The sequence below is a fragment of the Aedes albopictus genome, chromosome 2 (assembly GCF_035046485.1).
Source record: "Aedes albopictus strain Foshan chromosome 2, AalbF5, whole genome shotgun sequence".
NCBI classification, from domain to species: domain Eukaryota; kingdom Metazoa; phylum Arthropoda; class Insecta; order Diptera; family Culicidae; genus Aedes; species Aedes albopictus.
Genome location: NC_085137.1, coordinates 294,368,963 through 294,391,319, shown reverse-complemented (window position 1 = coordinate 294,391,319; position 22,357 = coordinate 294,368,963). Strand labels below are relative to the sequence as shown.

At 39.6% G+C, this 22,357-nt stretch overlaps 1 protein-coding gene across 1 annotated transcript in view; it reads left to right on the top strand.

Annotated features, from left to right (window-relative positions):
• Positions 1 to 22,357, top strand: part of LOC109423748 (heparan sulfate glucosamine 3-O-sulfotransferase 5) — a 186,048-nt gene that overhangs the window by 127,577 nt on the left and 36,114 nt on the right. The window contains exons 3-5 of the mRNA XM_062852105.1: positions 9,940 to 10,117; positions 16,301 to 16,432; positions 16,576 to 16,791. Coding sequence (XP_062708089.1) covers positions 9,940 to 10,117; positions 16,301 to 16,432; positions 16,576 to 16,791 — 526 coding nt within the window. The remainder of the gene's footprint in view (positions 1 to 9,939; positions 10,118 to 16,300; positions 16,433 to 16,575; positions 16,792 to 22,357) is intronic.

The window sequence follows — 22,357 nt, the reverse complement described above, 5'->3', positions numbered from 1 at the left end:
ATTCGCGATTGTTGTGAAAGTTTGTCTTATTCCCATCGAGGTATCGGAACTCGTTTTCATTTTTGCGTGATTTCCGTGTAATATTTGATTATATTGAAGCTGAATGCCCGGCAGGCGTAAGTGAACTTACCTAAGCAATTCTGTCTCGAAAAAAGATCCACCATATAGAGATTGCAGTTTCTAGTGAAAAATATATGCAAAAAAGGTAAAATATACATTTTAATGGATACATTACATTCATTTTACATTGTTTTAAGTGTGTTGAAAAATATTTGGTTTTGAGGATTAAAATGATTTCTGATAAGATTGCTTAAAAATAGGATATGACAGAAAAAAAGATCCACTTGGCAATTAATTCTAAAACTTCAAAATTTCGCCAAATTTTCACACGTTTTGCTTCTTGGTTTATGCTGTTGTGATGTTTTTGGCATGTGAAATTCATTTTGACATGAGTTTTATCAATTTTAGGGTGATATTGGGCGAGTTTATTTTTCATGGTTAATATAATAGGTAAAATTTTCCTTAAACTAAAAAAAAAAAGACACTACACCGTCTTCAACCAGAGGTTGCACAGACTGAACAATCACATACATGAGACAACGGACAACACACGAAACACCCAGTGGTCCAGAGGAGAATTTTTCGTTTGACGAAAAGTTTTCACCGACTGGAGTGGGAATCGAACCCACACTCCGAGGCTTACGTAACGGCCAGACGACTGACGCCTCTAACCGCCCGGCCACGAAGGCCACTAAGAAATGCACATGTTGTGAAGATTATTAAGGATTATATGATATTATTTGATATTATCTGATAACTGAAAACACTCTCACGTTTGTGTATCGCAATGATCACCTCCATCTGCTTGTACTAAGGCTTGCTGGAGGTATATTCTGTTATATACACATTAATAATTACAAATTTTCACAATTTATTGCAAGAGGTATACATGATGCTCACTTATAATGTTAACTTTCAAAATAAAATCACACTGGTGTTAAATTATGCGCACACATGAAATGAGTGATTGTCAAATCATGTTGGTGTCTTCAGCACATATATTCCTTGCATTCCAACGAATAATGTATCAGAAGACAGCTAGATGATCTGACGCTTTCTTTTTTGTAGACTTTTGATTCTGAGAATGGGTGTATTGAAGCGACAGTGGAATTTTATGTTAAAAGTTAACATTATGATTGAACACCCATGTGTACCACTTGCAATGCATTGAAATTTTGTTATTATCACAGTGTATATGATAGAATATTCCTCCAGCAAGCTTTAGTACAAGCAGATGAGGGGTGATCTTTGCGATACACAAACGTGAGAGTGTTTTGAGTTATCATATAATATCAAATAATCCTTAATAATCTTCACAACATGTGCATTTCTTTGCTTTTGTCGACCAAAACTCTTGAAAATTGTTCAAAAAAGTACATTCCTGTATGTCTGCAAGCTGAATTATTGTTGTATTGTAGATGATTAGCGTTCATTCTTGCTTACAGATAGTTTCTGGAGTTTAGGGAAAATTTTACCTATTATATTAACCAAGAAAAATAAATTCGCCCCATATCACCATAATATTGATAAAACTCATGTCAAAATAAATGTTATATGTCAAAAGCATCACAATAACATACATCAAGAAGCAGAACGTGTAAAATTTGATGAAATTTTGAAGTTTCAGAATTAATTGCTATATGGATCTTTTTTTTCTGTCATACCCTATTTTTAAGCAATTTTCCAAATCTTATCTGAGTTCGCTTTATACCCTTAAAACCAAATATTTTTTAACACAGATTACTAAAACAATGTAAAATGGATGTAGTGCATTCATTGAAAGATATATTTTATCAGTTGTGCATGTAGTTTTCATTAGAAACTGAAGCCACTATATGGTGGATCTTTTTTTGTGCCGGTCACTGTAGAAATCGACATAATTTTACAGAATGTTTGGTGTTCATGTGGACTTTTTGCCAAAATTCCTAGAAAAAAGTGAAGTGAGAGTAGTGAGACTGCTACATGAAGTTCCAAAGCAAATCCTATGGTTTCTGGAAAACTAACAAACATACATTAAAAAACTTTTATGGCGAACATTCTTGATTGATTTTCGTCAAAATTATTGATTGTTTGATTTGTCTTTATTAAAGAGACTTTCAGCCCTTGGCTGGTTCGTCTCTAATCAAAATTATGTAAAGAGACAGGTTTCTTGACTTGACGACAAAGTTTTATTTTTAATTTATTGGCAGATGTCTTCATGAAATCTTCAACTAAAAACATAAAGTTTCAGACGAATTTCAGAAAACTTTTCGGATGAAGTTCGTTATAATACTTTGAAAAAATTTCAGAGAAGTTTCCTGGATAAATTCCAAGCTTCGCATTACTAAAAATAAATTTGAAAACTTTCCAGTAATTCAGCGTTAAATTCCTTCAAAACAAGCCATGCCAGCTGCATGTCTACGTATTTGATAATATAATTAAAACATAGGAAGTAATTCTTTTCAAACGAAGCTTGTCAGTTTGGATCACAAGCTTTTCTTTACTGAGAAAAGCTGACTACAATTGCAAACACCCCAATATATTTCTGAGTTATGCTTTTTGCATGAAAGATATTTTTGTAATTGTTTTCAAACAATTGAAACAATGTTTAAAATTGTCATCAAACATTTGACACTCGGGGGTTGAAGACCTTCTTTTTAGAACACTGGTAGAACATCTCGTTAAAGATATCGAATGATCATAAGTGTTCACAGATCGTTCTATTTTGCTTAATGAACAACCGTTCAAGAATAATGCTGGGATGAATGGTTAGGCCAAATGAACATTAGGCTGAATTGTCATCAGGACGAATTGGAGCGGTTCCATATCATTTCAGCAACGAGTAATTTTCATATATCTTTATTTGGATGAAACCTTGCATACAAGTCTTTGGGGGAGAAAAACGCCGTTTTGCATACTTGGTTCGCCATTTTGAATCTAGCCTTACTTATGAGAAGGGCCTATGAAAAATGCACATGATATCTTCAAAAAATTGTATCTCGAAAACGGTTTGTCCGATCGGTTTGGTGTCTTCGGCGAAGTTTTAGACAATTGTTGGTGCTATATGGAGAAAATATGCACGGTAAAAAAATATGTTTGGTTTTTGTGATTTGAACTAAAATATAGATTTTCCCTCAAAAGTGACATGTCAATATTTTTTTTATTATCCTTATGTTATAGCTGACTGAAAATGCTACCTAGTGCACAGTGGGTTGTTCTGGAGAAAAATAGGTTACAATGAAAAAAAAATGTTTTAAAAAATTACGGTTTTCAAAAAAAGCTATTAAGTAAAGTCAAAAAAGTTTGTCGCCCTAATTTTATGAAAGTACATCAAATTTGCAAGAAAAAAGTACTTCGGTAACATTTTTCTAAGATGCACCGTTTAGAAGATATTACTAATTTAATATTGATTTTTTTGATAACTTAATAAGTTTTAACCCTTTTCGGATGTACTCCGTGTTTCTCCAGTTTCAAAAGTATTTTTTTCGGAAAGATTGGAAAATTTTGAGTTAAAATGACACTGACAGCTTAAAGATTTGAGTGAAATTCTCTGCCTTAGAAGTATTTTGAAACAAGTTACAAAATCCCTCTATCAAGAACAATGATTTCTTCCAGTGGTTTTTATTGCCTTCTGCTGAAAACGGGCTAATAAGTATTAGATACAGGTAATTAGATACCAGTTAGCTGTACTACGTACAGTTGGTGATTGTAAACATGGTCTTTGTTGGAACTAGTCCACCATGGCCACGCTGGCCCAGGCTTGTAAACATTCGACACTTTTCACTGCCTTCGTTTCGTTGTCGCGGTCGGGTGTCAGCTTGCTTTATTTCATTCGAACGCGACCGCTACCTCTTACACACAACACAAGCGGCAGAACAAAGATCAATAAACAAAAAAGTTGATCAAATCAACGTAGTCTGACACGATGACATTAGTATAATTCCAGCTTTTCGCAAGATTTCAGCCAATTTTGATTAAAATTGGTATAATATTAGTATAATATTAGTCACCTTCCATCAAACTAGACGGCTGCCGACTGATACCTCAATCAACAACCGCCGCACTCTTTATTCATTCCAGGTATATACAATTTACAATCTTCTTCAATAACAATATACCTACGCCAGCAAATCTACCTCGCTCCAACTAATAGAAATACACTAGAACTCCAATGGCGCTGTAGTCACTTTTCCTATTTAATTAAATTCATCACTTTTATTGTAATAATTGATTGTTTTTAAGTGTCCAGCTTGAAGAGCATCTTTTGTTTTGGTAAACAAAATTTATTTGACACTTCTAGTACCGCTAATGACGCTATAAGGACGTGGCAAACTAGATGTTAGTCACACGAACAGTCGCGACATTGGACTTCTGTGGCTTGTTATTCTAATCTCCAACTCTCCAAACTCGTACCTGACGATACCTGAGCGTTCAACTCTACCTATCTTCCAGCAGTCTTTACCCAGCATTCTATGATTTATACCCGTGAGCTGTATAATAATGTCTGACTCGGTTCTGAATTCATCCAGTATCTACTAGGGAAAACCAAACAGTAAATGCAGAAAGGTTGCTAGAAGCATTGTGATTTCATAGTAATTTCAGCTAATAATCCAGTGTTTTTGAACTAGATCCAGTGTTGTTTGATAACATAATAATTGTAAAGGAAAGTGTAACACGTTTTGGTGCAAAGGTTAGTTTTAAATACACATTTTAATTATATGTGTTGTGATATTTTCGTTCAAAACTAACAATTGGAAAATATTTTCTATGTTACAGATTACAAAATGAGTAAAATCAGATGTATTCGTCCATTCAAAGACATTCAGTGTTCGAAAGAGCTGCGATATCTCACGGATGGTATCATCCAAAAACTAAAGTCAATTGGATTTTCCAAGGTATCCACACTGAACACCAAGGATTTTCGTATTTGTTCGTCTTGCCGTCTACATATTGATTCAAGAGCTCACCTCACCCAAAACGAAGAACAAAGCGTAGCCGGTGGCTCAAGGATGCCAACTGTTCAGACCATACCTGTTGTACCTGATTCGCATGAAAGTTTGGTCACGATACCATCAGCGTCAACGCTAAGCACAATTCAATCAAATGAAAACTTCACGATGCCTGTAGACGTCGAAATATTCAACCGAGGAATAGCAGCTATTCGTGTTTCGCCTATAGATTTAGGTAAGGTTAAAAATGTTCACTATCCTGAAAAAAAGTGCGCTGAAATCGTCGAAGGTGTACGAAGAAATCTTTTTAAATTAGACGCTAAAACAGAAAAAGCAAACGAGTTTAATGAAGTCATAGAAAATATGAAAATAAAATTTTTAAATTCAGCCACAAGGCAAGAAAAACTATCAATTTATGACCAAAATCATGGTCAGTACAAAAAATTGTAGACGAATTTAAAACTAGTAGAAATATGGCATCAGATGCAAGAAAGGAAAAAAATAATGTATTAGATTCATCTCAAGGTTCAAGCTCTGGAAAAGCTTTGAGTAATGAAACAAAAGAACTGGTTTTGACTTTTTTGAGGACGATGATATAAGCCGTGCAATGCCAGGCCAAAGAGATTTTGTTAGCGTAAAGACAGGAAATAAGAGATTAGCTGTTCAGAAAAGATTGTTAATGATGACATTAAGAGAAGCTTTTAATCGCTTTAATGAAGTGTACGTCAATGTAAAAATAGGGTTTTCATCATTTGCAAGCCTCCGGCCAAGGCAATGTAAACTATTGACTATCACAGGACCACATAATGTTTGCGTTTGCACTACGCATGAAAATGTCAGTTTAATTCTACATAGCTTAAAAAAATACAATGTCTTGAATGATCTAAAAACATTAACGAATAGATTACTTTGCGAAAATAAGACAACTCATTGCCATCTACGAAGATGTAAAAACTGCCCAGATACCTCAGTTTTAGAAGACAGTTTATTGAAACAACTGGAAGAAAACTTTGTTGAAAAGCTTTCATTCGAACAATGGGTTACCACTGACAGATGTGATTTAGAAACTACTGTAAAGCAAACCGATGACTTTGTTACATTTTTCAGCTCAAAATTAGAAAGTTTGATTCCGCATGATTTTGTAAAAACCGAACAATCCAATTTTTTGAAAACTACAAAACAAAACTTGCAAGATGGTGAATTTTTGGCTATTTGTGACTTTTCTGAAAATTACAGCTTCGTTTTGCAGGATGAAGTTCAATCACACCATTGGAACGTGCAACAGGCCACAATCCATCCTTTCGTAATATATTATACTGAAAATAGGCAAATTAAACATTTTAGCTTCATTATAATTTCAGAAGAACTAAGACATGATTCAGTCGCTGTTAATTTGTTTATTGATAAAATGATGAACTTTTTACAAATTGATCAAAATAAAAACATGAAAAAAATTTATTTTATGTCAGATGGTGCTGCTTCACAGTATAAAAACCGAAAAAACTTTTCTAGCCTTTGTAAGTTTAAGTCAAAGTATGGTATTGACGCTGAATGGCATTTCTTCGCAACATCGCACGGAAAAGGTCCATGCGATGCTATTGGAGGTACGATAAAACGCATGGCTACCAGAGCAAGTTTAGCCAAAGAACGCGAACACCCGATAAAGACTGCAAGAGAGTTGTTTAATTGGGCAAACAAACGAAAAGAAGAAGAACTTACAAAGTTGTCATTTTGTTATTCTACTACAGAAGAATACGAAAATATGTCTTTGCAGCTAAATAATCAATATAATAATGCAAAAACAATTCAAGGAACTCAAAAATTCCACTCATTTCTTCCTCTATCAGAAAATACAATAAAGGCAAAGCTTTATTCAAACTGCCCTGACAATGATGCCAAAATATTCGATATTGTTAAGAAAGTTGTGTAAACAATAATTTGATAAAAATACAGGAATAAAAATTAACTGATGTACAAAGTATAATGTTATTTTTTATTGCGCACAAATACCACCCCTGAAAAATAAGCCTTATTCGCTCTTTTGAATCTTGCTAATTGAGGAGCTTTCGATATGCAAGAGTTGAATGCACATTTTCAACACAATACACCAAAAACCACTGGAAGAAATCATTGTTCCTGATAGTGGGATTTTGTAACTTGTTTTTCAAAATACTTTTAAGGCAGAGAATTTCACTCAAATCTTTAAGCTGTCAGTGTCATTTTAACTCAAAATTTTCCAATCTTTCCGAAAAAAATACTTTTGAAACTGGAAAAACACGGAGTACATTCGAAAAGGGCTAAAACTTATTAAGTTATCAAAAAAATCAATATTAAATTAGTAATATCTTCTAAACGGTGCATCTTAGAAAAATGTTACCGAAGTACTTTTTTCTTGCAAATTTGATGTACTTTCATAAAATTAGGGCGACAAACTTTTTTGACTTTACTTAATAGCTTTTTTTGAAAACCGTAATTTTTTAAAACATTTTTTTTTCATTGTAACCTATTTTTCTTCAGAACAACCCACTGTGCACTAGGTAGCATTTTCAGTCAGCTATAACATAAGGATAATAAAAAAAATATTGACATGTCACTTTTGAGGGAAAAACTATATTTTAGTTCAAATCACAAAAACCAAACATATTTTTTTACCGTGCATATTTTCTCCATATAGCACCAACAATTGTCTAAAACTTCGCCGAAGACACCAAACCGATCGGACAAACCGTTTTCGAGATACAATTTTTTGAAGATATCATGTGCATTTTTCATAGGCCCTTCTCATAAGTAAGGCTAGATTCAAAATGGCGAACCAAGTATGCAAAACGGCGTTTTTGTTCCCCAAAAACTTGTATGCAAGGTTCCATGCAAATCAAAAAATACAAAAAATAAAAACTGGAAAAATTTCCCACTTGTTCGTGGAATCGCTCATTGATATTTAGCAGTCATCTGGAAACGGATGTGTTGTTATCAGTGCCGGATTTACAAATGTTGGGGCCCGGGCCCACAGTTTTGTGGGGGCCCTTTGTAGAGAGGATATATTTTTGTCCATATAATATGAAAAAAAAAACAAAAAAACATTAATCTTTTTTTCAAAAAGTTAATGAAGATAATAATGTTGTTAGGAAAGAATTTGAATCGAGAACAATAGACAAAGTTATGAATAATGTTGATATCCACACAATTTATTCATAACAGATTTGAAACACTAGCGTAGATATTTATATAAAGTAAATACATGCTTTTCGCGAGTGTATTCGCGGCATTTGATCCCAGATTTAATAGAAATTAATGCCAGAGTATAAGAATAATTTTAAGCTGACATTTTCAAGTAATTTCTAACAAAATTTGTAGTACAATCGAAGTTGTCGTTTTCCAAAGAGGATTTATAATGAATCCCTGCTGCAAGCTCTGGAGAAGTTGCAGGTCGATCACCATAAAGAAAGAACACTTAATAAAAACTTGTTCTAATGCGACTACTATGGGAAGTTCTGGCAGCCTCCCAAAAGAATTTTACACAAAACTCTGAAATCAAAGAGGAAATTATAATATAAAATACTGAAAATTTTTAGAGGGAATCCATGATAAGTTTCTGATGGAACTTTGAATTTCCTGTTCAAATTCTTAAAAACATTTAGCGGAAATGGACTGAAACTCTTCGAAATAATCTGTCTTGGTTTAATGCTAGATTTTCTCTAAAAAAGTGTTTCAACAGTTTGGGTGCTCTCCGGTTTGAGTAAGTCGAAAACTCCTCTAAATTTCGAAATAAAAATTCTTCAATGTTTCCAAGTACTCCATAGAAAATGCTTCAAAATATGTTTAAAAATTGAAACAAAAAAAAAAACAAGCAAATTTAGCAAGAGGTTTTTGACTCTGAGTTTCGAAGTTTCTCTAAAAATTCATTCAAAGTTTTCTTCAGGACTTCCGGTAACTTTTCATAAACCATTGCACAAAAAAAAGTAAATGTTAATAAGTTTTATTGAAAATTTCATAAATTACTGGACAAATAGTTGAAGTCTTTCTAAAAAGAATCACACCATATCACATACATTTTGCCAATAGACAGCAATTTGAACTTCTTATGACAAAAATCAAATCAAGAGAAATTTCTTGCACTACTTTTTATTCTTGCTTTACATTTCGTAAAGTAAAGTTTTGTGGGGGCCCCTGGCCCCCCTCTAAATCCGGCACTGGTTGTTATCATCTTGTTCAACTATTATTCTCAAACACTATTTAAACAATAATACTAGAAAGAACAACCTATGCTACAAAGAAGGAAAAGTTCATTTCATTAAAATGGAAACTGGTCATTGGCAAAGGAAGCTCTCGATTAATAACAGTGGAAGTGCTCATAGAACACTAAGCTGAAAAGCAAACTGTGTCTCAGTGGGGACGTAACGGCAAAAAGAAGACTCAATGACCATTCGGCCTAATGGCCTTCGACCGAATGGCCTGACACCTTTAAGAATATAGCTCAAACATCATTTCAAAACTTATGTAAGAACGATCAATAGGGTTCGAAACGCGGAATTCATTTATGAACAAGAAAACAATGATGATGAATATGTCAATGAGGAATCCTTCGGGCTTCAGCTAAGCACAGTTTCAGCCTTGTCTTATGGAAACATTAATATCTCACAATAGGGAGGCGAAAATGTTTTTCCCAAGCTCAAAGGGGGCGATTCCTCCAACAAGTTTGGGAAACACTGATGTAGAATGTGAGTTTACTAACCGTCTTGAAATGACGATATATGATGTAAATTACGATATTGCTCAGAAATCTCCTCTTTTCTCTCGCAGATTTTCTCCTCCAAGTTATAAATGGTGCCTCTTACGTTTAAGAGCGTGCATTAGTCATACGTAAAAATAAAACAAAATCATACCAATAAGTTTATCGCAAACCAAATGAGCTACAACTTTGTCATCGTCTCTCTGTATTTTTTTATTTCAGATGGTTACCCAAAGCGGCTATGAGGCCCATTGGGCCGCCCGACACCTCCCACTCAGAGTGCGTCCTCATCGTAGGCGTATCCCGTCCTAAGCTAGCGGCTCTGTTCTTATCGGTTATGTTGTTATCGCTTTTCCTTACGTTCCACATCCTGTACGACAGTGCCGTCTACAGTATACAGGTAAGTGAAAGTCTGTTTGATTCATTTCCTTTTCCCGTTTCCTGTGCACTGTGTACGACCGACCACGGTGAAGTGGTTTTGTTAAAGGTTGCTGTGTGAGACGGTTTGTCAGTAATTTATTGAAAGAGTTGTATTGAATTCAGTATAGCACGATTCATCAAATTGAATGTAGTCACAATTTTCACATGGAAATTCATACACAAAATTCGTTTTTTACGCGATGAATGCGTCCGTTACGTTAAGTTCGCGTTACTTTGAGAAATCGCGCAAAAAAACCAATGGATTTTTTACGTGATTTGCCCTCTGCAAATGGCCAAATTCGCGTAACTTCGAAAAAATCGAATAAATCCTGCAAAATTGAATCGCGTAAACGATCCATTGATCATTTTTCTATACGCCATAGATGCATACCAGAAAACCATACAGTAGTCATTCGCACCATGAACAGTCGAATTATCACATCTTTTCGTAAAGTTTAGAAATAAAAATTCCAGAATTTCATAAAATGAAATGGAAACGATCCAAAGAATGATCCAAACAAAATAGGAAACGATTCTTAAAAATAGCAAATGATCTATAGAAATAGGAAGGCACCCACATAAAATTTGAAAACGATCTTAAGTCCATCAAAAAATCTATACAATATTTATATTGAAACTTTACTTACTTTCAGTCCTGCGCAGCAATGGTGAATTGAAAGATCTCAAGCCTGGGCGATTGCCTGCCATCGCCTTAAACTGTTGCCAAGTCAAATTTCTGTCGACTTCCTTTATTTCCTTGGAGCGGACCTGGTGTGATGGTTAGAACACTAGACTATCACGCCGAGGACCTGGGATCGAATCCCACTCCCGCTAATCTCGCAAAATGTGAGTTCTTCCTTCGGAACGGAAGTAAAGCGTGGGTCCCGAGATAAACTAGCCCAGGGCTAAAAATCTCGTTAATACAGATAAAAATAAACTTTATTTCCTTTTTGTAGCATGAGCCTCTGGATCTGCCTCTGCTGCGATGTCCTGCTGGGTTTCAATCTAACGCTTGCTTGTAAATTTCGTTTCCGCCCTGCGCAGAGTGTGGCTGACCCAGCTCCACTTTCGCTCCCAAATCGCAGTCGCTATTGGCTTTTGATGACATCGACAATGGAGCTCCTCGTTGGGGATCCAATTGTAAGGCCACCACGCACGAATTTTATATGATGGCGACCTGCGTTCTCCACTGATACACGCCAAGTTTCACTGGCGTACAGCAGCACAGATTTTACGTTCGAGTTGAAAATTCGGATTTTGGTACGTCGACTAATCAGCTAGTATTTCCATACGTTTCTAAAATTCGCAAAGGCAGCCCGCGCCTTCTTGATCCCATGTCGATCCTGGTGCAACTATCAGCCGCCATTTGGCTTTAAACGTATTTCAACATTCTCCACTGCTTGCCCAGCTAGCGTGAAGCTGGAAAGGTAGACCGTGTTTACATCCAACGATTTGGCCTTGTTGATGTATTGATAGTAGGATCTGTCAACGAGGAGCAATCGGCAAGATCTGCATGGAGGGCCGTTGAGCTAAGATAGCAACGTCATCAGCCAGTTCAAAGTAATTTCGGTGCTCCATGGTAATGGGCTGCCACAGCAACCCACGATTTGGTTCACGATCATTCGGGCTTACCAGGATCTCGTCGATTACGATGAGAAACAGTAGCGGTGATATCATACATCCTTGCTCCACTCCACATACAAGATACCGTTGTGCAGTAATCTGCGCGAAAATGTCTTGTACTTTGTTTATCTGTATTAATTTTGCCTTTTAGCCCTAGGCTAGTTCGGGACCCACACTTTACTTCTCTTCTGAAGGAAGAACTCAATATTTGCGAGTTTGTCGGGAGTGGGATTCGATCCCAGGTTCTCGGCGTGATAGTCATGTGTTCTAACCATCACACCAGGTCTGCTCCACATGTCCTTACACATTTCATTGAGTTAGGTGTAATAGATAGAAAGATTCTTGGTATTCATTGATTTGCTTCAAGACGAAACGGAGCGTAACAAAATGATCCACACAGGATCGTCCGACTCGGAATCCTGCCTGCTGCCACCGGAGAGTTGCATAAATCTTCTCCTGTATCCGGATCACTCTACAGAGGACTTTGAGAACGATGCACAGCAACATCATTTCATTTCATTTATTTAGTTCACATCAAATTCATGATAATACTGAATCAACAATTTGCCGCCATAATACTCGATTTGCAGCTGCAGCTCTCCAACGTCGGTCACGCCCAACACTCGCCAGATCACGCTCCACCTGGTCCGCCCATCGTGCTCTCTGCGCTCCACGCCTTCTTGTGCCAACCGGATCAGTTGCAAACACCAGCTTTGCAGGGTTGTTGTCCGGCATTCTTGCAACATGCCCTGCCCACCGTATCCTTCCGGCTTTGGCCACCTTCTGGATGCTGGGTTCGCCGTAAAGTGCAGCGAGCTCGTGGTTCATTCTTCTCCGCCACACACCGTTCTCCTGCACACCGCCGAAGATCGTCCTTAGCACCCGTCGCTCTAAAACTCCGAGTGCTTGCAGGTCCTCCTCGAGCATCGTCCATGTCTCGTGTCCGTAGAGAACCACCGGTCTTATTAACGTCTTGTACATGGTACATTTGGTGCGGGGGTGAATCTTTTTTGACCGCAGTTTCTTCTGGAGCCCATAGTAGGCACGACTTCCACTGATGATGCGCCTTCGTATTTCACGGCCCACGTTATTGTCAGCCGTTAGCAAGGAACCGAGGTAGACGAATTCTTCTACCACCTCGAAAGTATCCCCGTCTATCGTAACATTGCTGACAAGGCTTGTCCTGTCTCGCTCAGTCCCACCTACCAGCATGTACTTTGTCTTAGCCGCATTCACCACCAGTCCGACCTTTGCTGCTTCACGTTTCAGGCGGGTGTACAGTTCTGCCACCGTTCCAAATGTTCTGGCAATAATATCCATGTCATCCGCAAAACAGACAAATTGGCTGGATTTCGTGAAGATCGTACCCCGGCTGTTGAGCCCGGCTCGTCGCATAACACCTTCCAGGGCGATGTTGAATAGTAGGCAGGAAAGTCCATTACCTTGTCGTAGTCCCCGTCGAGATTCAAATGAACTGGATAGCTCACCCGAAATCCTTACGCTGTTCTGCACACCGTCCATCGTTGCTCTTATCAGTCTAGTCAGCTTCCCGGGAAAGCTGTTCTCGTCCATAATTTTCCATAGCTCTGTGCGGTCGATACTGTCGTATGCCGCTTTGAAGTCGATGAACAGGTGATGCGTTGGGACCTGGTATTCACGGCATTTCTGGAGGATTTGCCGTACGGTGAAGATCTGGTCCGTTGTCGACCGGCCGTCGATGAAACCGGCTTGGTAACTTCCCACGAACTCATTTACTTTAGGTGAAAGACGACGGAAGATGATCTGGGATAGCACTTTGTAGGCGGCATTCAAAACGGTGATCGCTCGAAAGTTCTCACTCATTAACTTGTCGCCTTTCTTGTGGATGGGACAGATTATCCCTTCCTTCCACTCCTCCGGTAGCTGTTCGGTTTCCCAGATCTTGACTACTAACTGGTGCAGACAGGTGGCCAACTTTTCCGGGCCCATCTTGATGAGTTCTGCTGCGATACCGTCCTTACCAGCCGCTTTGTTGTTTTTGAGCTGGTGGATGGCATCCTTAACTTGCCTCAGCGTGGGAGTTGGTTCGTTCCCGTCCTCTGCTGCACCAACATAGTCATTTCCTCCGCTGCCTTGGTCCTCCGTGCCTACATTCTCTTCGCCATTCAGGTGCTCGTCGAAGTGCTGCTTCCACCTTTCGATCACCTCACGTTTGTCCGTCAGGAGGCTCCCTTCCTTATCCCTGCATATTTCGGCTTGCGGCACGTAGCCTTTGCGGGATGCGTTGAGCTTCTGGTAGAACTTGCGTGTTTCCTGTGAACGGCACAGCAGTTCCATTTCCTCGCACTCCGCTTCTTCCAGGCGGCGCTTTTTCTCCCGGAAGAGACGGGTCTGCTGCTTCCGCTTCTGTCTGTATCGCTCCACATTCTGTCGGGTTCCATGCTGCAGCATTACCGCCCGCGCTGCATCCTTCTCCTCCAGAACCGCTCTGCACTCCTCGTCGAACCAATCGTTTCGTCGACTCCGTTCTACGTACCCGATTGTGCTCTCGGCTGCGTTGTTGATGGCTGCTTTCACTGTACTCCAGCAGTCCTCTAGAGGGGCCACATCGAGCACACCCTCGTCCGGCAACGCTGCCTCGAGATTCTGCGCGTATGCGGTGGCGACATCCGGTTGCTTCAGTCGCTCTAGATCGTACCGGGGCGGCCGCCGGTAATGTACGTTGTTAATAACGGAGAGTTTTGGGCGCAGTTTAACCATCACCAGGTAGTGATCGGAGTCGATATTAGCGCCACGATAGGTCCTGACGTCGATAATGTCGGAGAAGTGCCGTCCATCAATCAGAACGTGGTCGATTTGCGATTCCGTTTGTTGTGGTGATCTCCAGGTGTAACGATACGGGAGGCTGTGCTGGAAGAAGGTGTTACGAATGGCCATGTTCTTGGAGGCGGCGAAATCGATGAGGCGTAGGCCATTTTCGTTCGTCAGCTGGTGGGCGCTGAACTTTCCAATCGTCGGTCTGAATTCTCCTCCTGGCCTACCTGAGCGTTTAGATCCCCTATGATGATCTTGACGTCGTGGTTTGGGCAGCGGTCGTACTCGCGTTCGAGCTGCGCGTAAAATGCGTCTTTGATAGCAACATGATACCCGCAAATTATCGCATACAGTCAGGTCACGCTTTTTAGGTATCTTTACTAAGACCACAGAGAACAGACGTCTATCTTCGCTTTCTGCCTTGTGTAAAACTTTGCAACGGTCATTTCAGAGTATGTGGTTAAGCTCCCGTTGAGCGGCGCTAGCGTCCCATCACTTACATTGTTGTGTTGTCATATTTGTTTCCAGTGCTCGCCGTTTTTGCCCGTTTGGCGCTCGTGTCGCTTTGTGGGCTAGTTTATTTTAACGATGAACACTGCCATCGTGGGGTCAAATCGACTTTATATATAGGGCAGTCTCCATTGGTGGCGTTGAGGTACATTTAAATTCTTTACACACGATTTCGACGTATTTTTGTTCGAGCTTTAACGTCTGTTCTCTGTGCTAAGACCCCTTGCATCCAGTCGACCGTGATTGTCACGATGTTGCAGCATAATTGGTGCAGCAGTTGTGTCGATACTACGGGGTCAGCTTTGAGTAACTCAGCTGATATGCGATCGACCCCCGGAGCTCTGTTCGATTTCATGCTACGAATGGCTGTTTCTATCTCCTGCAATGGAGCTTCGAACCCTTAGCGGATCATGCTGAAGTGTTGGTGGCGTGGACGACACTTGACAAAAGGTTTCGAAAGTGTTCAAATCAGCGTTTCAGCTGGTCAGCAGGATCGGTCAATAGCTGTCCATACTTGTCCTACACGGGCATCCTAGCATTCATCTTAGTCCTACTACGGCCACCTTAGACATCGTAGAGAAGACGAATGTCACCGGTATTTGCGGCTTTCTCACCTTCGTCCGAGAGTTCCCCCACTCTTTTGCGTTCCTTCGCTCCTCTATCTTCCTCCAGATGTCATATGTGATCTACTGGTTTTCCTGGTTGCATAGCTCACTCAAATGATTCTCACCGGTGGCGATGAAACCATTCTTAATGGCGCTTCATTGATCTTCTACGCTTCCACCTCAGCACGGTTCGCCAGCTCCTTGACGAAGGAGGTCTTCACCACAGCGTCTACTAGTCGGTGTGTGTTAGCACAGTGGAAGATCTGTTCGAGTTTGACGAGCCGTCCAATCGCAAATTTCAATTGCAATGCGCAAAGTGTAGACGCAACCGATCGCACACATACTCAAGACCCGAAACGGACCCAAAAAAGTTTTGATCTGAGAAAACGGTTCCGAAGACCCACGCTAATGTCCATAACATAACCAACATTATTGTGTAATATTTGATGTAGTTGTGCTCTAAGGAGCAAATATTCTTCGCATCTCCAATATAAAAACGGTAATACTTGGTTTTTGTGCACGTGCATGGAAAACGGAAATGGAACCCCTTTCAACTACACCAGTTTAAATTGTTGCTGAGTAATTGTACTCGTACTTAACTTCGCTTCCCTTTTCTTGCTCTCTCGTTTCAGGCGGCAACAGCCATATCCGAAAACAAGATCGCCATACTAACAAATCACATTCCACATCCACCGACGATTAATCATCCCGTGGTATTTCCCAACAGGATCCATTTCCCCAAGACGAGCAGAAGACTTCCACAAGTAATTTATTGGCAGTTGAATTTATTGTTGGAAATTGCATTCATATCGGAAAATGTGTTTTCTCTTTTGCCGTTTTTCTTTCCATGTCCCATTTTACATTTTCGCGCGGCGCCCACCTATGAAACCCAACCACCCACCATCAGTGTTTGATAATTGGAGTGAGAAAATGTGGCACACGTGCGCTGCTGGAGATGCTGTATCTTCATCCGCGGATCCAGAAGGCGGCGGGCGAGATTCATTTCTTCGACCGCGACGAAAACTATCTCAAGGGGCTGGAATGGTACCGGAAGAAGATGCCTCACTCGTTCCGCGGCCAGATTACCATCGAGAAGAGCCCCAGCTACTTCGTGACGCCCGAGGTGAGTAATAGGGGAAAATGACTTATTGTTCAGGTAGTTACTATGGGAAAATCTGGATGTGGCTTAGTTTATACAATAATTGAGCTATGAATTGATCATGTTGGGGGAAGCTCTACGTTTTCTAGATCCAAGATAGAAGAACTGTACGAATAGGTCGTATGACCAAACCAGCCGATGGAGGAGCGAAACGCTCGTTTGATCCAGATGATAGAATGTCTAGGCTTTCAAGATAGTGGTTCCAGTCGGTCGTCGAGTAACCCGGAATACCAAAAACGAAGCAAATGATTTCCTGACGTATGCTGGAATTCTAAATTTTTGAAGACTAAGTGCTTTAATACATTACAGTGGACCAATTCAAAAGTCTGATCCTCATCTGAAGAATAAGATCTTTAAAGAACATAGATATTCGGACGAGACTGTTGTCCGGGTGGTCCTAAAGGCCAAGAGGACCAGAATGTAAATCAACTCTGGAGTTACACATAGTCACAGTCATCGCATAGTGGCGCAATTGATTACGTCCGGGAGTTCGGGATGACACCTATACGGATAACGTTTGCCAGGACTGCAAGGTGCAGGTAATTGTGGCTTGTGTGGACGACGTCCAAGAAGAAAAAATCTTTCAACGGTATTTTCTGTATCGCACATCAAACCGGAATTTGGTGACTATAACATCAACGGGTCACGAACATCCCTGCTGATTGACATTGCATTGTTGTTGTTTAATTTTCATTCAACCTGACGAGATGAAAGCGATGAAAAATTGACGTTTTTTCAACTATTTTGAAAACAGATTCCACTTTTGGAAAAGAGGGTTATAAGTAGACTAATTCATCCTACTGCAACCGGAGTGTTTATGTCAGAAACTCGTCGCAATTTTATTTTGACCGTCCATTCGTTCGGGACACGGTGTGTCTGGTAGAACAAATTTATTACAAAAAAATGGGCATCGCTAATTTTTACGCTACGTGAAAGTTGACGCTACTAGCTTTCATTCAAGCCCAACATCGAAATATTCCATCGGGGGAACTTTTTCATACAAAAATTGGGTATGTTTGTTAAGTAGAAATAGGGATTAATTTGGAACCGTGCATTTTGTATGGGGAAAAACAGTATTCTGAAAAAGTTGTTCGGGATCCCTCGGTGGATTTTTTTGGGGAACACGTTAAATGAAAGCTAGAAGTCCATATTTTCGAAAAACGGCGGATTTGGCGATGCCTAATTTTTTGTGATAAACCTTCACCATATACACGCCGTGGGGAGCTTACACACGAAATCGATTTAAAATTCTACGGGACTGATTTCACGCCCTCGGGGGTTGATAAGCATTGGCTCAGAACTTCTTGCCACACGCTCGCTTTGTCTCTGCAAGGAGGCTAATTTCATCCCCCAATTTCATTCCATTTACCCCTCAAACCGGTACGGTGTGTAAGGGGATAAAGGCTGATTCGATTGAGGGCACCATTTTGCAATCGGAGGGATCTAATTTAAATTCTCCGCTGACGAAACGGTATCGTAAAGCTTTTACTGTAGATTGCTTTGTTAGCTTGTGCTGTAATAATTTTGGGCTTTCCGTTTTTTTTCTTAATCTTATGTCTGTTCTTAGATATAGGGCGCATATTTATTCAAAGCGGTGACCCATACAGTTGAGTCTCTTACTATGACCTGTCAACCACTCTACTTATCCAACTTCACTTGTTGGACTTTTATGTTAGGGTCAGTGAACCAGGTCTGAACATAGTACCTTTGTTTTCGTTTTGTTTTCTTAGAAGCTTCAGAAGCTATTTAACTCCCGAGAAGAATTCTCGAAAGAAGTCCAGGAGGAATGCCTGAAGGAAGTCCTGGAGGAATTCCCGAAAAAAAAATTCTGGAGGAATCTGGAAGCAATTTCCAAAAGCATTCTAGAAGGATCTTTGAAGGATTTTTAGGAGGAATCATCGAAAAATATCCACTAGGTATCCCCGAAGGAATTCTTGGAAGAATCCCCGATGGGATTCGAGGAGAAATCCATGAGAGAATAACAGGAAAAAATCCTGCAGGAATTCCAAGGGGAGTACCCGGAGGAATTCCTCCGGGAGTAATCTCTGAAGGATTTTCAGGAAGAATCTCCGAAGGATTTCCAGGAAGAATCCTCAAAGAAATTCCAGTAAGAATCTTCAAAGATATTCGAGAAGGATCTTCAATTAAGGATCAATCACTGAAAAATTTCCCCTTAGGAATCCTTGAAAGAATTTCGTTAAGAAACCCCAAAGTAATTTCAGGAGGAATCTTTAAATGATTTCCAGAGGGAATATTTCCAGGTAAGGGTAAAAATTTCCAGGAGGAATCTCCAAAGAAATTCCAGAAGGAATCCCCAAACGAAGTTCATGAGGAATCTCTGAAGGAAGTCCAGGAAGAATCCCCGAAGGAATTTTAAGAAGACTCTTGGAAAGATTTCCATGAAGAGTTCTTGAAGGAACTACTGGAGGAGTCCCCGAAGGAATTCTTGGAGAAATCCCCGAGTGAATTACAGGAAATATCTTGCAGGAATTCCAGGGGGAGTTCCTGAAGGAGTTCCTCCGGGAGAAACATCTGATGGATTTGCTGGTGGAATCCTCGAGAAAACAAAAATCAAGACGTAACCCCGAAGGAATTTTAGGAGAAATTCTAGAATGATTTTCAGGGGGAATCTTTCCCCAAAGAAATTCTAACAGAGATCCCCGAAGGATTTTTAGGAAGAATCGCCCAAAGAAGTCCAAATTCCAGGGGGAATCTCCGTAGGATACTCGGGAGGAATCTTCAAAATATTCCCAGACTGAATCCCCGAAGGAATTTTAGGAAGAATCCTCAAAAAAAATTCTTGGAGGAATCGCCGAAAGAACTCCAGCGGGAATTTCCAAAGGTATTCGAGAATGATCTTCAAAGGATTTCTCGGAGGAGAAATCCACGAAGGAATTCAAGAAGGAATCTACGAAATATTTCCAGGATCCCTGAAAGAACTCCTGGAAGAATCTCAAACGAACTTTGAGAATCCAAGGACTCTCCTGGAGGTATCCTTGGATGCTCCTCTACGAATCTCTGAAGGAAATCCTGAAGAGATCTTTGAAGGAACTCCTGCAGACATTTCTGAAGGACCTTCTGGGGGAATCCATGAAGGAATTCAGAAGATTTTTTTTGAAGAAACATCTGTATAAATCCCAGAAACTTGTGGAGGAATCTCTGTAGGAACGTCTGGACTAATTTCTGTTGGAACTCCTGTAGGAATTCCTAAAGGAACTTCAGAAGGATTCCCGAAAGAACTCCTAGACTAATTCCTAAAAAGAAACTTCTGAAGGAAGTCCTAAAGCAATTCCAGGAGGCATTTCTGAATCCTCCTGGAAAAAGCTCTGAAGGGACTTCTAGAACAATACCTGAGCGAACTCCTGTTGGAATGGCTGAGGGATTTCCTTAAGATTCATCTGGAGGTATCCCTAAATCCTTATGAAACTACTTGGGAGACCCCTGAAAGAACTCCTTGAAAGATCACTGAAGAAGCTTCTGGAGTAATCCCTGAGAAAACTACTATACTACATGAATCCTCGAAGGAACTCTGGTAAGGATACCTGAAGGAGCTTCTAGAGAAATACATAAAAGAACACTTGAAAGAATCTTTGGAAAATCTGCATGAAGCATCCCGGAAAAATTCCTAAAGGAATTCCTGTAGGAATTTCAGGAGAGATCCTTGAGAAAATTCCAGGGGGGATACCAGAAGCAATTCCGGTAGGAGCCCTTGATAGAACTCTTAGAGTGATCCTTGAAGGATCTACTGGAGCGATCCCTAACGGAACACAAAGAGAAATTCCTGATTAGAATTCTTGAAAAATTCCTGAATCTCCTGGAGAAATCTCTGAAGGAACTTCTTGACTGATTCCTAAAGAAACTCCTGTAGGAACTCCAGAAGGAACTAATCTCTGAAAAACCTAATATGCGAATCCGTGAAAAATCTCTGGATGAATTACTGATGGATCTTAAGGCGGCATCCCTGAATCCTAATGAAGGAATTTCTTAAGGTACTCCTGTCGATCTGTGGATCGGTCCTGTAAAAGCTTCTGAAAAAAAACAACATCAAATCAAAGGCATCGCTGAATCTTCCTGGATGAATATCTGAAGAAATTACTAGAGACATCTTTAAAGGAACTTCTGGAGAAATCCTGGAATGGAATATTAGAGAAATCTTTGAAGGAATTTTAAGGATGAATTTTTGAAGGAACCATGTACCCAAGCAGCACACTTTGTTACAACTAAATCACGGTAATTTCTACGCGACAAATTCAAAAAATCGATTTCAAATGTCGTCGACTTCTACAGCTATGTCACCGAAAAAGCGCAGGAGGTGGAGCCTTTGTGCAACATGTCGATCGTCGCATAAGAGATTATATGGTCACCAATGTGTAATATAGTTTGTTTACGCTCCTATAGAAAAATAAACTCAAAGTTACATTCGTCATAATAATTATGGAAAATGATGGCGGATCAGAAACATGACAATGTTGATTGGAAAAGAGTATCTCTTAAGTAAAATGGACATGTGTTTCGTCCTAAAATTGACTGGCAATTGTATTTTTCTGGTGAAATTGTCAATTTTACACGCGAAAAATACGTGTGCTTGCAAAAGCGCATACATTTGCACATCGCACTGATTCATTGTACGATTTTTGAACGGGAAAAAGGATACAGGTATACCTCGATTTAGTGGACCCTCGATTATATAGACCCTCGATTTTATGTACTTCGATTTTATGTACATTTTACCTCGATTTTATGTACATTTTTTTAAATGATAAAATTTGTAATATTCAATCAGTTTAATACTTGCAGTTTGTATCATGATGACTTATAATGCAGGGGTTTTCAGCACTTTTGACTCGTGGAGCACTTTATATCAATAAATTATTTTGTGGAGCACCCATATTAGACTCATATGACAAAATGTGTCATAAAATATTTCTAGTGCTGTAATGGTAGAATCAGAGCTAGTTAGTTAAGATTCCCGGATTCCAGTGTCACTACACGTGTACATTTCCGGGGATGAGTTCCTGGAGGAATCTCTGAAGGAACCGCTTGAACAATTCCTGAAGGAACTGCTGGAACAACTTCTGAAAAATCCATGGAACAACTTTTGAAGAAATCCCTGCCGAAATTTCTGAAGTAATTATAGTAATATTCAAGAGGTAAAGTAAAGCAAAGTATCGCTGAAGAAATTTCAGATGGATTTGAAAAAAATACCTGAAGAAAATTCTGACTGAATTTCGTAAGGATCCCCTGGATGACTTTTTGAAGTAAATCTACGAGCAGTTTCCAAAGAAGTCCCTGGCAGAATTTCTTTTAAAAATCTCTGGAAGATTTTATCAGGAGCTCGTGAAAGATTTTTTAAACAAATCCTAGGATTGATTTCAGCAAGAGTCCATGGAAGATTTATCGAAAAATCTGTAGAAGTTCGTTCAAATTCTTCCTTGGAGAAACTAGGCTTATAAGGCCAATTTATTTGTCAATTCTGATAAGTTCCTTTTCTATTCTGTTTGCTTAGTACTCCACAATCATAATTGAATGA